The 15,697-nt window shown below is 38.2% G+C and overlaps 1 protein-coding gene across 3 annotated transcripts in view; it reads right to left on the bottom strand.

Moving 5' to 3' along the window:
• fstl5 (follistatin-like 5) overlaps positions 1-15,697 on the bottom strand; it is a 201,345-nt gene that overhangs the window by 160,782 nt on the left and 24,866 nt on the right. For all 3 annotated transcript variants that reach the window (XM_084954596.1, XM_084954604.1, XM_084954614.1), the window contains exons 2-3: positions 7,465-7,606; positions 364-394 (exon numbers count right to left, since the gene is read on the bottom strand). In XM_084954596.1, the coding sequence (XP_084810722.1) occupies positions 364-394; positions 7,465-7,606 (173 nt within the window). The remainder of the gene's footprint in view (positions 1-363; positions 395-7,464; positions 7,607-15,697) is intronic.

Below are 15,697 nucleotides of genomic sequence, written 5' to 3'. Positions count from 1 at the left end.
TTTAGTTTAGTAACATAAAATATTCATTTAGGGTTTAAATATATCTTGATAAGTGAAAAGTCAAGCTTTATACAAGAATGTGACCATTGCATGAAATCTTTTTGGTGTAGAAGATAAAATTTTAGAAAGAGGAGATGAGAGAGTGTTATACTCCCAGTAGGTTTCTTATTGTGGTGTTTTTGATCAAATGTGCTCTTTTTTTGTCTTTTAGTTTTAAAAAAAAGGCTACATAAATATTTTATACTACAAAAAGCAAAAGTGCTTCACTTACGCTGTAGCTTCAACAACCCCTCCCCTTGTACACAACATGTTGACATACAGGAAGGAAGGAGGAAGAAGGAGGAATCAAAGGCAGAAACTCACCTTTTATTCTCAGGTTCTCTGGAACGCCATCCTGTTGGAACAGCAAAAAAGAAAACAGAGATAAGATCTATGAGATCAAAACTTACCAACATTAAGGTAAATGAGTGCAGTTACATGTCCTTGTATTAGATGAATGACATTCTGTAGTCCATTCAGTATGTTAACATTCTTCTGAAAAATGGTGTTTCACATCTCAATGCAATCATCACACAAAGCCTAAGGACTTCATTCTGAATGCAAGAACTCTGAATGTCTGAATGTCAAATAATATTGCATAAACAACCCAAACAACAGTGTACCTTTACACGGCAATTTGACTCACTTACACGGATAATGGACAAACCTTAAACTCTGAGATTTTATTTACTTACATATTATTTAATACATATTATTGACTTCTTCTTGCTTTTAGTCATTAGATATGTTTCTTTAGCTTCTGATATCTATTTACATCTATTTAGATCATCGTATCCAAGTGTTTTAACTTTCTCTTTTGAACAAGTTAACCAAATTAGTAGTCCAGATGCTTCTTCACATTGACAAATAAATGTATAAATGTAGTGTAACAGAAAAAAATATGCAGTAAAAAAAAAAAAAGAAAAAGAAAAAACATATTACAGATATACCAAAGAGTAAACAACTAGGACCTTCTGAGTAGCCGCACTTTAACAGATTTGCATGCTTATTGAGCATAGTTGTAGAAAATGCTGCTATCAGGACTACTATTCTAAGTAACTGCTCTCCAGAAACCATGAATGCGAAAGAAAGAGGCATAAATATTTGATTTCTCTACAGTGAAATCTGCATAGCTCATCCTTCTCGTTCTTGTACAGAAAAATCAGATTCTCTTTCTAGCAGCTCGAGCTGGGTGGCGTTATGAGGAAGATGCATTATGCAACGGGTCTACAGTCAATAATGAACTGTGCTCCCTGAATGCATGAAGAAAACAGCAGTTTACCCATTTTCTCAGTTTGCACAGAAATCGACCTACTGTGCATTTTCTTCCTAATGCGCTATTAATTACCTGTCAATTAAAAAACAGGATATTATGCACTTAATGTGTTTTAAAGATATATGGGTAAGCATATCCAAGAGATGTGACTTTAAATATCAATTCTGACTGAAGGAATAGCACAGCTTATCTTGCTTCCTGGGTACCATGTGTATACATTTGACATTGTCATATTTTTATTTAGACTATACTGGGTCTGTACATACTGAGCCCTGCTGTTAATGAAATCCCTACCCCACACAAAAGAACATCCACATGATTGATAATCTAATAAATATTGATATAGTGATTTATTGTAAACAATATCTAAAAAGGTTAACTGATTTTTATTAAAAAATAATAAACACATAATACAAAAAGTGTGAAAAACAATTACATTTTCTTAGTTCTTAATTATAATGACAAAATATTAATGTATAAATATCAATAGGAACACATAACACATTTAACTGTACCAGTAATTACCAAAAATTATTAACTTAGTGTTTAGTGGTTACTATTAACTGCGCAGTTTCTTTACCATGTTTATTACAAAGCGCTAGCAGTGGGTCCAAGTTTGATTTTACACCCTGGTATGTTTCCAGAATTTGCAATCCATGCATTCCTAATGACAATGGTCTTCAAGATATACCACAAATGTCAGCCTTCTCTTTGTGAAAGTTGAGGATGAATACATAACTCTGACAGTCCCCAATGTAGCTATGACATTATATGGAAAATCCATCACGTGGTTTCTTCGATGTGCAGGCACATCACCCAGCAATCACTAAAGCTCAAGTTAAACTTTGTGATGTGGTAACAGCTTTCTCTGCTCATCATCTTTCCGGATGTTTCAGGAAACACTGCTGACCATCAGATACAAATCAGAGAAAACACCTGTGGCTCTCTGACATTCTTTGTATAACCCTCCCACCAAACAGACACACACACTAGAGGAGCTGACATTTAGAATTGCACTACAGGTAGGGAAGATATCAAATAGGGCTTATTTGCATATAGCAGACAATGTTCACACTTCATTTGTTTGAAGAGAGTGATTTCTCCTGAGCCACTGGCAGGCCTGTCTCTTCTGCCCCGAGACTCCGGGGACAGTGAAGCACCCAGCTGTACAACTCGTGCTTCATCTGCTCCTGTCACAGCTAGCTGGCTGACCGCCTACATCTATCTCTCTTTCTCCCCTTTTTGTGTTTCTCACTGTCTCTCAACCCTCCTCACTCCACCAGCAACACCTCCCCCTTGTCTTTTCTTTCTCCCGCTTCAGATCTCACAAACCTCACTTCTCCAGACCACCAACTTCCAAATACACTCCATCTGGAAACATATGACAACAAATTGCAACATACCAGTATGACAAGTGACCAGAATACGGTACGCAGTACTATTCCTTATGAGCAAGACTGGTTTATTTGTTTGACCAATAGAGAAGAGTGACAAAACAACAGAGCTGAATCCAATTTTTGCCAGGGCTGATGTAAGGTCATCCAACAACAATGTACACAGGTAAACAAAAACAGACATGTGCATATTCCAGTAGATTATTTTAAATTCCATGAATTGAGAGTCATTCTTTTTCCTTAATATGCTGTAATGTAATGTAATGCACAGATCCAACACCTGTACCTTGCTAGAATTATGCACAGTATCTGTATCTGCAACAGCATGCCCAGACAAATAAATACTTGAATTTCTAACAAATGCTTCACACGGTCAAGAAGTTCAAGAAAACAAATGTGTAATTTAGCCTCTTTGCATCATAACACTGTTGCTGTCTTTTCATGGTTTATCCGTTTATAATTGTCTGTGGGTAGCTGTGTTCAAACTGTTTCTGACAAAGGATGGTGAGGCCAGTAGTTGTATTGCTAAGACTCATCATGTTGACAAGTAACAACTATTAATAAATAAACCAAAAGAACAGGGAAAATAACCATGTAGCAGAAAGACTTTGAAAACCACAGGTCAACACCTTGTTATTGTTCTAGTAGACTGGCTCCGTACAGCATCTCTGCCTTTTCAGCCCCTGTGGAGACGATACAAAAGCTGGTTACCTCAGTTTCGGGCTGGCTGCCATTTGAAAGCAGACAGCTCATCAAGATGAGTGACAAGGGTTGGGGCTCAAACTGACCAGCTGAGGAGGAGAGGGAGGAGGAGGAAGACGAAGGGGGAAATAATACTGACAGAAGTCACGTTTAGGCCAAATGTTGCCTGTTGCAGCTTTAACTGACGCCACTGTACAACAAGCTGTTTCTTGTGAATTTTGCTGTTCAATCTTGTTGTTCCTCCCATTCCCCGTCTCTTTATCTCAATCTAATTTGCCCACCACCCCCACTCCCTCTCTCCCTCTCTCTCTCGCTCTGCTTATCCCCTGTTAATCTAGATTTGCCATGTGGCCAAGCCAGTGCCGGATGGATGGGGCTTTGCACACACAGTTGTCCTTGCTTCCATTTTGTTTGTCCTGACATAACAGCTTGATGTCAAAGCGACAAAAACTCACAGAAATTGCTGTAGTCCCTCATGCTGAGCAAGCCTGGCACTTCTATGTGATTTTCGCAAATTGCACACTGAGCCCTCCATCATTCTTACAATTAAACTCTTCATGTAAGACCTTGGCTGAAAGATCTCAAAGTATCAGGAGATTAAGAGTAGCAACAACCACCACTATGGCGTATGCAATAAAACCCATAATAACTACAGGCAGGGATCCGTGTCCTATACCTGACCCCATGTAAAGGATTTCACAGTGAATTTCTGAAACAATGCCATGGGAATTACACATGGGAGTAGAACACGTGACCAGCTGTTTATGACCACGTGGTGACTGAACTCTTTGTGAGGAAAGCTTATAAGGTTGTGTCCGATCATGTTACCCAAGCCAAATGCTGTCCTTCGAAGCACAGGAAAAGACATCGCATTAACCTTCCCAGCTTGAAGCAAAGCACAGTTCGCTATTTTCCATCCCTATATTTCACTGCTAGAGCTTTAGTTTTTTTTTAAAAATGAGGCACATTAGAGAATATGAAATTGTTATTTTATCTCATTGACTTTATCATCTACTTTTAAACTGTACTTTTATTTTGAGCCGACTACGTTTTTCAACTTGATATTACTTCTCCACAATAATTCACTTTGAAACAACTGTTAACACAGCTCGCTCAGCTTTATTGACAAGAGCATGACCCGAGTCTCTCTGCAGTCCAGACAAGAGCTGAGAAATTCTCTAAGCAACAAAAAGGCCAATGACATAATTTGAAAAAGGGCTTACTTTTGGCTTTTTTTCCACCAAAGGGCTGTAAATTTCCACAGTCTCATTTGACAGGCAGATAGATGAGCGCAGTTTACCTCTGTCCTCTCGCAAGACGAATTGTAATGGTATGCAGATGCTGTAATGACATTCCTCTGAGATGTAATCACAGCGCCTGGCACATTAATTTCACTGGAGTGGAAAAGCACATATATCATTTTTGTGGCTTCTCGTCAGATTTCCGCTACATGTGGGTATACATTACCTTAATTATTAAAGTCACTGCAGTTCCAAACCGCACCAGCGAAAAGAGACAAAGTCTAAACCAGTTAGTTTCAATAAGAGATAATGTACTGCTGAATACAATAAAGAAAAAAGCACCATTCAGCTTCAAAATGTACTGCTGGTTAGATTAAAAGTACTTAAAGAAAATATGTCTGCCTTATTCACATGGTGCTGCATTACATTGGAAAGTACACTCTCTTCAGTACAAGAGAGAGTAATGGGAAAGTAGAAATACTGGACTGTGTTGCAGTGGAGAGATTAAAGAGACACTACAAGTGAAAAGGGTCATATTCATTACAACTAGATATCACTGAAACACTTGCATTTTATTACTTACATTAAAATTTCTTAATATTTAAAGGAAGTGTTTACCACTGATTTATTATCTGCTTATGACATGTGTAACTCTTTTTTTTTTTTAGCCAAAACTAGGAAAGAAACAAATTTCCAACAAGGCAAAGAAATTTGTTGTTTGCATATTGTTTTATCAGAATTAATGGAAGTGCTGAGGTAGAGCTAGATCACTATGTACATAGATTAATTCTTACTGCAGTGCTCTGGGTCGCGCTCCACCCTGAGCCCTTTGCTGGCATCATTCCTTCTTCCCTTTCCTTCCTGTCTCTCTCCTTTATTATCCAATGTTGTAAAAAAAAAAAAAACAGCCCAGTAGCACTGTTGGGTTGAAGTCCAGCAGATTAAATGCATCTTAACAGAGTGTATTTTTGTTTCCTTCACTCAAACTGAAAAATTATGTTTTTAAAATGAAACAGCATCAAGCCATTCCAAAGGTAAGATGAGGTAACTCTGGATTATTCACAGGCCCAGATAGAAGTAAGCTCCGCTTTTGGATTTTACATTTGATTTAATGGGGGGGATTCGCTGCAAAAAGAGGAATGGATTAGACAATATTTTTATTTTTTTCATTTTATTCCAAATGTAACTAGTGCATAAAATAAGCATCTTATCAAGCCCTCAAAAGTAAATCTTATAGATTTAGGTGCCTGGAAGCCACTCTGCCTACTTGTTGATATTTTTGTTCTCAACAATGAGTCTGGAAATTCAGTTCAAAAATCACCACCTATCCCTGAAATCCTTCCTTCCCAAGTGTAAATACAAGCTAAAGAAAAAGACATTACATCTTCCGACTTCATCTTTACAACATGAAACTGTGAAACACTGCTTTCCTGGAAACTAGTTCTTCTTGCTCTGCCTCATCCTCGGATATGTAGGATATGGAAAGATACAAATCATATAACTCGCTAGAGAGGTACGTTTTTTGGGGGGATTTTTTTTTAAGTTGCCAGGTTGTGTTAGATGGAATCCATCCCTGTCCATGCAGAGGTGGATGATGGATCATTTGCTGCGCCTCCCTTTGGTATAAAGCACTGCAGTCTGGCAGAAGTGCTATCTCTGCAGTTTATTGGCACCATATTACAAGATGTTTGGGTATTGAAGTTTAAATCGCTTCACTTTCTTAAAATACTCAATTTTCAGATTAGATGTTGCTAGAAAGAATCACAAGTCCCAAATAGCTGATATGTGTAGTCTACATGTTTAGAAAGCATCGCTGTGAATAAATGTTCTTCAAAGGTCAAAGTGATTTTGACCATTGTGTCGATTCATCAGCTTTGCATCGCTTCCAGCTCCCCACTCAACTATGATACAGCGCAATGACGTTCCTACCATCTGTTCACTCTGACTCCCTCTCTTTCTAACTACCTCTCACCCTACCCGCCCTTTAGTACCACTGTCTTTGCCATTCATTCCACACAGACGTGATTGTAACAGACCGACATAAACAAACATGAAATGTAATATGTAGCCGGGAGACAAGAGATTTTCTTAAAGTAAAACAAAAAAAAAAACCCACAAAGGAAAACAACTTTTTTCTCCTATTGTTGTCACTGCTAATTCTTATCATGGACTGGACTGAAAGAAGTGTTTACTAGCAAACATAATTGCAAAAAGGGGGCTTAGGGGAAATGAGTACTGAAGGACCACAATCTGACTAATGCCTCTTGACAAAACAATTTGTTTTCCTCAACTCTCCGTCTGCCAAAACAGTCAATTTCCTTCCTAGTCTGGTTCTAATTGATCCATGCCTGCTGTGCTGGTGTTTTGTAACTGGATCAGATGAGACAAAAATGAGCATGCTACTTATTTTAGAAACTTTTTAAAAAATTATCTTGTTCCTTAAGATGTAGCAAGAAATTAAAAAAAGCGGCGGAATTTGCTTTTGGGGCCTGCCCTCTATTACTAAGTCAATAAGCATTCAATTACATCTTTTACTTAAAACACTCAGCTAAAATGCCACGCCAACATCTTCTTTCAAAGCTCGTCTTCATCTTTGCTCATCTGTTCCTCACATTAATCTGATGTTGTTTTTGAAATGACAGTCTTCTGGCTCAGAGGGAGGGATAATGATTCATCAAGTGGGCAGAAAAACAACAACCGCAGGAGAGTCATATGATGTAGGAAGACGGTGCCGGTGTAATGAGCTTCATACTTGGCCAAAGCACACAGATCTGTTACGGACAGCATGCAAAAACAGAAAGGCAATCAATACCTTGTGTCGAAATCTCACGACTGGTCGATAGGGCGGTGACCCAAATCCCTCCTTGCTGGGTCTCCCGTTGGTGCCAAGCGCAGCGAGCCCCAACAGCAAAATCGCAGCAGACCACCATCTGGTCGTCTTCATTGGTCTTTTCCTGTCAAAAACCAAACAAGAATGGTGAATGCGTACTCTCCTCCAACACTCTGCAGGTTCAATACTGGTTGGCCAAGACAATACATCAAGCCCACAATAATTAGTGAAGACAATGAGAACCGCAAAACTGTCGCTGATTTAAACTAAAGCTATCAATACGTGGCCCACACTCGGCAGGGAGATTAGATCTCCTTTCAAATCAATTACGGGGAAATAGCCGTCATGAGAAAATCAAGATAAAGAAGACAAAGAGCCAATATATTAAGGCAATTAAAGTGAGGGCTTTGGATTAATTAGGCTGAGTGTCTAAGTCAAGCAACTGTGATGAAGTGGAGAGATTACATCTTAAAACAGATTCCTCACAGCTTTGCACAGATGCAGCCTGGAAATATTTTTTTTAAAAAAGTGAGAATATTCACTTTTCACCTCCAATTCGACTGCATTTTCAATTATTCATTGGACTGTGTAAAAACAAGTTTGACCTTTGCATGACATGAATTAAACAAAATCACACTTGTGGAGGAAAGGAGGGGGAAAAAGAAAAAACAAGCCCTGTGGAAATGTCTGTGTCAGTGAAACGGATAGGTTCGAGCAAGTAGCAAGGCACAGGACATACCCAGAGAAGAAGATACGTTAGCCACTCCTCTTATACCGCCTTACACGCTAAACAACTGTTATGTTGAAATCTGCAGTGCATTTGTTCCTTCATATTTTTATCCCTCATCTTTATCTGCATTTACACCCTCAAGTTTTTTATGCACCTCACTGCAAAGATCTCCTCCATCAGAAGCACTTTATAAATAAATCTGACAAGACTTGACTTGTTTTTTTTTTCACAGTCAAACACTGAGCTGCACTTTCTAAGACATCCAAAACCATTCTCCAGTGAAGGGAGATGAGTGACAGCAGGATGGTGACCCCGCTTCCTTGTTCTTTGGGGCTGACACTAAGTCAGACAACAATGGTGCTGCTGTGGCAGCTCTGTGGGTCCACGCGCTTTTCACTGGAGGTCAGCAGGTTGCACCAGCAGAGCAGTGTGTCACTGTGATGTGCCGGACAGAGAGGAGATACTTAAACTTTATTTTTGTGACTTTACATGTCTTCTAGAGCCTTCCTCTGCTGCCTGATGCCTGCAGGATTTCTGCTTTGAAATTACTTCCTTTTTGTCATGTGGAAGAGATATAAAGAACTTGGTCTTTTGGTGGAAAACACATTTAATTAAAAATATCATCAACAGCTGTGTTGTATACTGTAATTCTCTGGCAGATTTTTCAGACTTTTTGTTTCATTGGCCTTTAGAAGAAAAAAAAATCAATGTTCTTTATCGAACTCTGAAACAGCCTTGAATCACCTCCTACACAAATTACACCCATCGCCAGCGCCCCTACTAACCAATCCAGTTCTTTTCAAGGTTTGATATACACCTGCCCCCCACCCCACTCCCGCCCCAAACAGAGACTTGTCTAACTACAAACAAAAAACTTCTAGACAACATATTCATATAATCCTGTATGTTAAAGCCTTGGTCTTTAGTGTGGCTACCTTGTTAGCTTAAGCCTCTGTAAATGAAATGTCGTGCCAGGTCCTCTACCTCAGTGTGTGTCAGTGCAGTAGTGAGGGACATTCAAAGTGCCTCGATAATCGAGTAGGAGGTTTTGTTCTGAACAATGAGTCTAGAAATTCAAAAGATCTATGAACCTGAAAAACAATTATTAAAATGTTGGTAATGATCAAAAGCCTTACTAAGACCCTGCGGACATATTATGGTCCTTTTATGCTATAGGGCATTAATAGTCGCACTCACTTTTTTAATGTGATCATATTCATATTCATTCTCTGTGCGTCGTAACTCTCCAGATCCAGGTAGGAACCCTGCCTGCAGCAGCTGCTGCTCCACTTCTCCGCTAACACAGTCTTTATGCCACACTAGGTGGATTACCATATTTGCTAGCACAATCAATCAACTTCTTTCCGGTATCCCAGTGTTAAATGGGTTATTAATGGACCAGCTTTTGCACAGTGCTGTGTCAGAGACAAAAACATATGCACAGTTTTAAGAAGTTTAACTGCACCATACAGCACAGTTCCTCAGAGACATTAAACTCATTATGATCAGTCACAACTGCGGCATAAGCAAGCACCTTTCCAGTCCTCCTTCTAGTGAATAATCAGTAATCTTTCTTGGAGCTCCAGACAGTTTTAAAACTGTGTTGTCCTATAATTCAGTAAAATAACCTGATGTTCTTTTAAAGCCGCTATCACTACAATGAGTGCGTTGATTTGACCATTCACACACAAACAATAACAGCAGCTGAGCTATTACACAAGTGGGGGAGCACATGTGTCCTTTTTTAAATTAATTTCAAAATAATGCAATTATAAGAACAATATATTCAGCTTCCAGTTCAGTTCAGCCTCCAGTGAGTACCAGACGAATGGGGTACACATCCATGCATTCATCCATCCAACCTGCAGTTGGCAATGTCCCTTTAATCCGTTCAGCTTTGGTGAGCTCGACATAGTGGCACACGAAGTGGTTCTCCACCTGCTGTGGGTTCTGCTTAGATTGGACCTTCAAATTGCAGCAGCTCTCCAGAACAGAATAAGGACTACCACCATCAGTTCCACTCCAAACAGTAGTTGGAGCTTGCTCAAAGGAGGCATCTGAATAATACTGACCGACCTGGCCAACGAGCCAGGTGGTAAGAAAACCTTGAGCTTGAGAGAAAAAGGGGATTGTCCACATACAAATAGATCGCAGACTCTGTAATTCTTTGGGGAAAATGAAAAATAAATTATGCAGCCTTTAATATACCTGGCCTGAGAGGAAAGAGCAACTAAGTATTCAGTATCTTGCCCATGAATGGACAGGAGGACCAGAGAGGAAAATATTATAACTCAACGACGTTCAGTGTGCTAAAATTAAAAAAGCAGAACTTCCAAAACAGCCATAAGGTTGAACAAACTAACCCCTCAGAGAAATGAAAAAAGGATATTGAATAATGGTTGCAGACGGATGACTGGAACCTCAATTTAATAAGCAGAAGATGGATGGATGGATGGATGGATGAAGACAATGCCCTCAATGCAGGAAAATGGCTACTCCCTGCCTATATGCCTATAAGCAACAGTGCTCAACAAATGAGCCTCGAAGAAAGGAAAGTTCAAAGAAATTCTGAAGTATAAATCATTAATATAGTATAAATCATTAATATCAGTTTAAAGATAAAATTACTAAAAACCCATTGTATTCTTTGTAATAAACTGATGAATTTCATTAATTTTCACTGTGTAATTTATATGTGCCTAAATTTTTCAGCTTACTCAACAATACATTAATGTGGGTTGGTCTTGGTTCAAAATGGGCCTCTGGGTGTAACGCTGCACATAAAAATGATTGTCTGGATGTAGCTCGAGGTAAAGCATCTTTATTACCTCACCTCACAGTTTCTGCATTTTCTTCTTAAAAACAAAACAAAAATCTGATTTAACTTAGAGTAAATTAAATCAAAATTTTTCTAAATGGCAGGCATAATTTTTTTTTCTTTTTTTGATGGAGGGCTAAAACATCTTTGGTATGTACCAATATGTTTTATGTGAAAAAAAAAAACCCAATTAAGAATAAATTAAGAATTTTAGCTCATTTTCAAAAATAAAAAAATTAACAAATCTCAAAATATTTTTAGCAAAATCCCCCAAATATCCCAGGCACAGCAGGGCTGATCTACAACTGTAAGTCTTAGTATGTGAGGGAAAACATGCAATCTTGAGTAAATGCTGCACGTCTTATTTATTTCTCTTGAAAGCACAAGAGACAAAAACAGTCTCAATTCTTTTTCCCAGGATGCCCGAGAGGCTGCCATCATAACTTCGGCATGTGGTTTTAAATCCCCTAGAGCACACCTAAGCTTTGGCATTGACTTTGAAATGAAGTCTACCTATCTCCCACTATGTACACAATGAAGCATGCCCTGCCAAGCTCACAGACACTTTCCATCTCATTCAGTAGATTTCTGCCATTCATGCACTGGGCAAGTTACCATAAACGCCCATACAGCTCACCTTACAGATACTTGGCTCTATGTATGCATCACACTGACTGCACCACACTGGGAACTGGCTAGATTTGAATAATGCACATTTTGTAATTTACTGTCAACTGTCATGCATGTGTGGTAACCCATAACTCTGGAAAATAGGAATATATTATTAAAGCGTGCCATACATTTTCCTGACATTATGCATGGTTTCCCCCAAAAGACCTTTACTCAAAAACTCTCCCCATTATTATGAGTAATCTTGGACCAATTCTGACTTATTGCTGATAAGTCTTCAATTTACAGCTTTCTAATTACTGTCAGCTTGTCTCCAGTATAATTAAACAAAGCCCTTGAGAAATGCAAAACTCTCAATATAGCTGAACATCTACTGTTACCATCCCCAACTTTCTTCTCTCACTGTTTTTAGTCAGACAGCGAAATATAAGCTGCACTATAGCTCGTGTTACAAAACAAACAAAGAACACAAAGAACAACATAATGCGAAAGTTAAGAGTCTTTCAGTCTTTTGCAAAAGGGCACCAAACCCTGTAGCAGATTGTTTAAAATACTTTAGCACCAAAAGTCACAGCCAACGCTTCCTTCTAACATCTGTTTTGCCCTGCTAATTACAATTTCTTTTTCAATGTTTCTCAGAGCTGCTAAGATTTCTCTAAACCCACATAAAATATGGTCTGGACCAGAATAACAACATAATGAAATACTGTACACTTGGAGAAGTTTTAGGCTCAAATCTCTGAACCAGCAACCAAGGACAATTTCATCTTTCATCCCTCAATGTAGATCTCCACTTTATCTTTTCAAGCTGTTGTAGCATCTCCCTCTGTATGAGCTGGGATTTGCTGAGCTCTTGTACTGATATATCAGCGAAATGGCTATAAAGATTGACCCGATATGTCTTTAACCCCACTGCCTGGTTACAAAATTCAAGAGGTGGATGACAAGTTGAAACTACACCGAAGTGTGGTGCGTGCCAGTTCTGAAGTCACTTTTGGTTCACACAACTGTTCACTAGGGCAACAACAGAGAGAATAGCCAAGGCTTTAACCAGCCTTTACTTTAAAGACATTTTCCAGTCCTATTCTCCTCAAAGCCAAAGTCCTGATTTTATAAAAAATAACTCTGATAAAAACCCCGTTCACTCAGCTTAAAGTCTTGGCTGTTCTATGACGTTACCTTTATTCACATGTAAAAAGACCACTCAGAGAGAAAGTTGCAAGTAACATCAGACTAAAGCTCCTTGTTAGCAGACATACTGATAACTTTGTATTCAAACTGCCAACTTTCTAGGCAGATGAGACAGAAGTTAAAACAGACTGTTGCACACAGAGAAAGAAAGGATATCATGTAGAGATACACATTTAAAAAATGCTTGTTTTTATCATTAAAGCACACAAGCCTTTTCTATTAACGCCCACAAATAAAGTCAATGCAAAGGGCCACTTCACCAGATGCTAGAAAGCCCTCCATGTTCAGAAAACAAACTGAACTTGGTTGATAAGGAGGACTCACCAATTTTAATTTTTAAATACTATTGTACAGCTGTTTATTATTCCCCCATAACTTCTGTTTACTACTGCCAGTAAATTATTATTTTTTGGTTAATGCTTTGTTTAGGGGTGGGTGTGATAAGGTAATGGCATCATAAACATTAGTTTAAGTGAAATCGGGGGGTGTGGGTTGCATTTTATTTGAATAATAGTCACAGATGCAATTCAAAGTAATAAGCAATAAAGCAACAAAAAAACAAAGATTACAGAAATGTCGGTAATAAATACACATTTGTTTTGATGAAAAATCCTATTCTGCTCTCTTCTCCTCCGGCTTAGTTTCCAAGCCTTCAGATTTATCTGCTCGCTCCTTGTTGGAAACCTGACATTCACGGAGGGAACCACAGTCTTTAAACAGCAGCTGGATTCAGTGAATAGCACACAAACCTGAACTCAAGAATGTTTAATAACTTTTGGTTTCTGTTAAGAATGTGCACATGCTGTGAGCATTTTTGACATGACATGCTTTAAGGCTGTGAATTTTCAATTCATTGGTTTTCCTTTGCCATTTGAAACTTACAGCATGCAAGGTTCTGAACCTTTCAACTCCCCTCAGTTACCCGTGAGCTCTCCAAGTGGGAAACAGTAACCCCCTGTTGCACTGCACAGCTCCCAATTGTGAGTGGAGCAAACATCTATGAATAAGGAACAGGGCGATGCTGAAAGAAACATGCATGCTAAGTCAATGGACCGTGGCCAAACAACCACTGAAACGCTCCATGAGACTGCTGCTTTTCTCACATTGCATATAAAGACAGGGGGGCAACTCTTCCTGACATTTCAACACTAAATATAAAGATATTTTTAACAGAAGGAGACTTGACAATTCAACATTTTTTCATGGGTGCTAATCAATCAGGAAGACGTTAAAGAAAGAAAATGTTTAAGAAGTTGTTAAGCTTCATGGCGGCAACATCTTTGAAGTGCTAGATATCCAATTTACAAAATACAGCTTAAGTCGCACTCTTGGTTTATTTTTACCATTTTGCTGCCACAGAACAAAATGATGACAGACACAAGTGGAAGAAACAACAGAAAAGGGTGTGAGCATGCCTGGCAGATAATAAAAAAAAATCTAAATCTGTTGCTGTTATATCAATATTTAAATGCCATTTTTTTGCAAAACGTGTTTGAAACCTGCCAAGTTTTAAAATGATGATTGAAGTTTTTCATCTTTTTTTCTGTGGCAGATACATTTTGACAGCTGTCTTTTCTTCTATCCAAGAAGGAAAAAAAACACGTTTTTGGACTCTTATTTTTCTACTTCGCTGGGCATGCGTGGGTTTTTTTTTTTTTTTTTTTGCTTTTTATATCAAAGTCATTAAATCATGACAATTTTAACCACAGGATTCAATAAAATCCAAGCTAAAGCTCAAATGCTTAAAAAAGTCAAAAGTGCTTTTGAATTTTCATGATCACATTTTGATTTATTTAAATGACTTGAATGCAATGTGTCACATCCACTGAAAACAGGAGAAAACACTCCACCACAAAATCCACACTAATATGTTAAAACACAGACTACGAGTGTGCCAGCAGACAGAAGGACACTAATGGGCCATATCATAAAATCAATCAAATCTGAAACAGCTGCCACCTGAATCAACTCAGAATCAACTTTTTGTTTTTGTATAGTAATGAGTATATTTGATGTAGCCATGCAACATTTCTTTAATACTATGAATATTTACCATGCATTTGAAGTACAAAGCATTGAGTTGATATTTGCCAGTTTTTAATTCAGGTAATTTTGAGGCCTTGTAACTTCAAGTAAACAGGGATAGTTACATGAAAACCACATCAGCTAAAAACTGCAACCAAATGAATTTTATACTCCAAGTGTCATAATTTCAAGCCGAAACAACATTTTTGTTCAGCATAACTTTTACTGTAAATGCCTTCAACATTAATGCCATAGGAGAAAACAAACATCGGTACCCTGGATGTTTTATCTCTTTTCTCATCATTCACTTGAGAAAATTTCAGAAAGTGAATTTTGGGTGAACTATTCAAGGTTCATATCAATTTATTTTTCAACTCTGAAAATTCCAGCTATCGCCTGTACTGAATATCTAAAGGCGCAAAGATGCTAGAAAAAGAAAGCACACTAAAAAGTGAAACATTTCATCCTGCTCCACATGTATCCAATAGCAAGCAGAAGTCTTGAGCCACCCCTCATTTCTTTATAATTTGCTAGGAAAATGGAAAACAGGTGTAGCAATTTATTGAAACATGTGCAAACAGTCAGGCACACAGAGTATAAAGCAAAAAACATGGTTTCTTGTAACTAACTGAAAAGCCAATATTTGGTATGACTACCTTTATTCTCCAACACAGCCTGAACTTTCTTAGGCAAACTTTTGTGTAATTTCTTTCAATCAATCCATGACTGACAGTGTTCCCCTGTGAGTTTTTCTATCCAGGTACGCTTTTGCTGTATTGGCAGTGTGTTTAGTAACATTGTCTGCTGAAAAATTAAAATCC

Source organism: Perissodus microlepis, chromosome 2 (genome assembly GCF_051167445.1).
Source record: "Perissodus microlepis isolate ML-2025 ecotype Zambia chromosome 2, ASM5116744v1, whole genome shotgun sequence".
Classification (NCBI taxonomy): domain Eukaryota; kingdom Metazoa; phylum Chordata; class Actinopteri; order Cichliformes; family Cichlidae; genus Perissodus; species Perissodus microlepis.
Note: the sequence above shows the minus strand (reverse complement) of the source record. Positions and strands in the feature narration are given on the sequence as shown.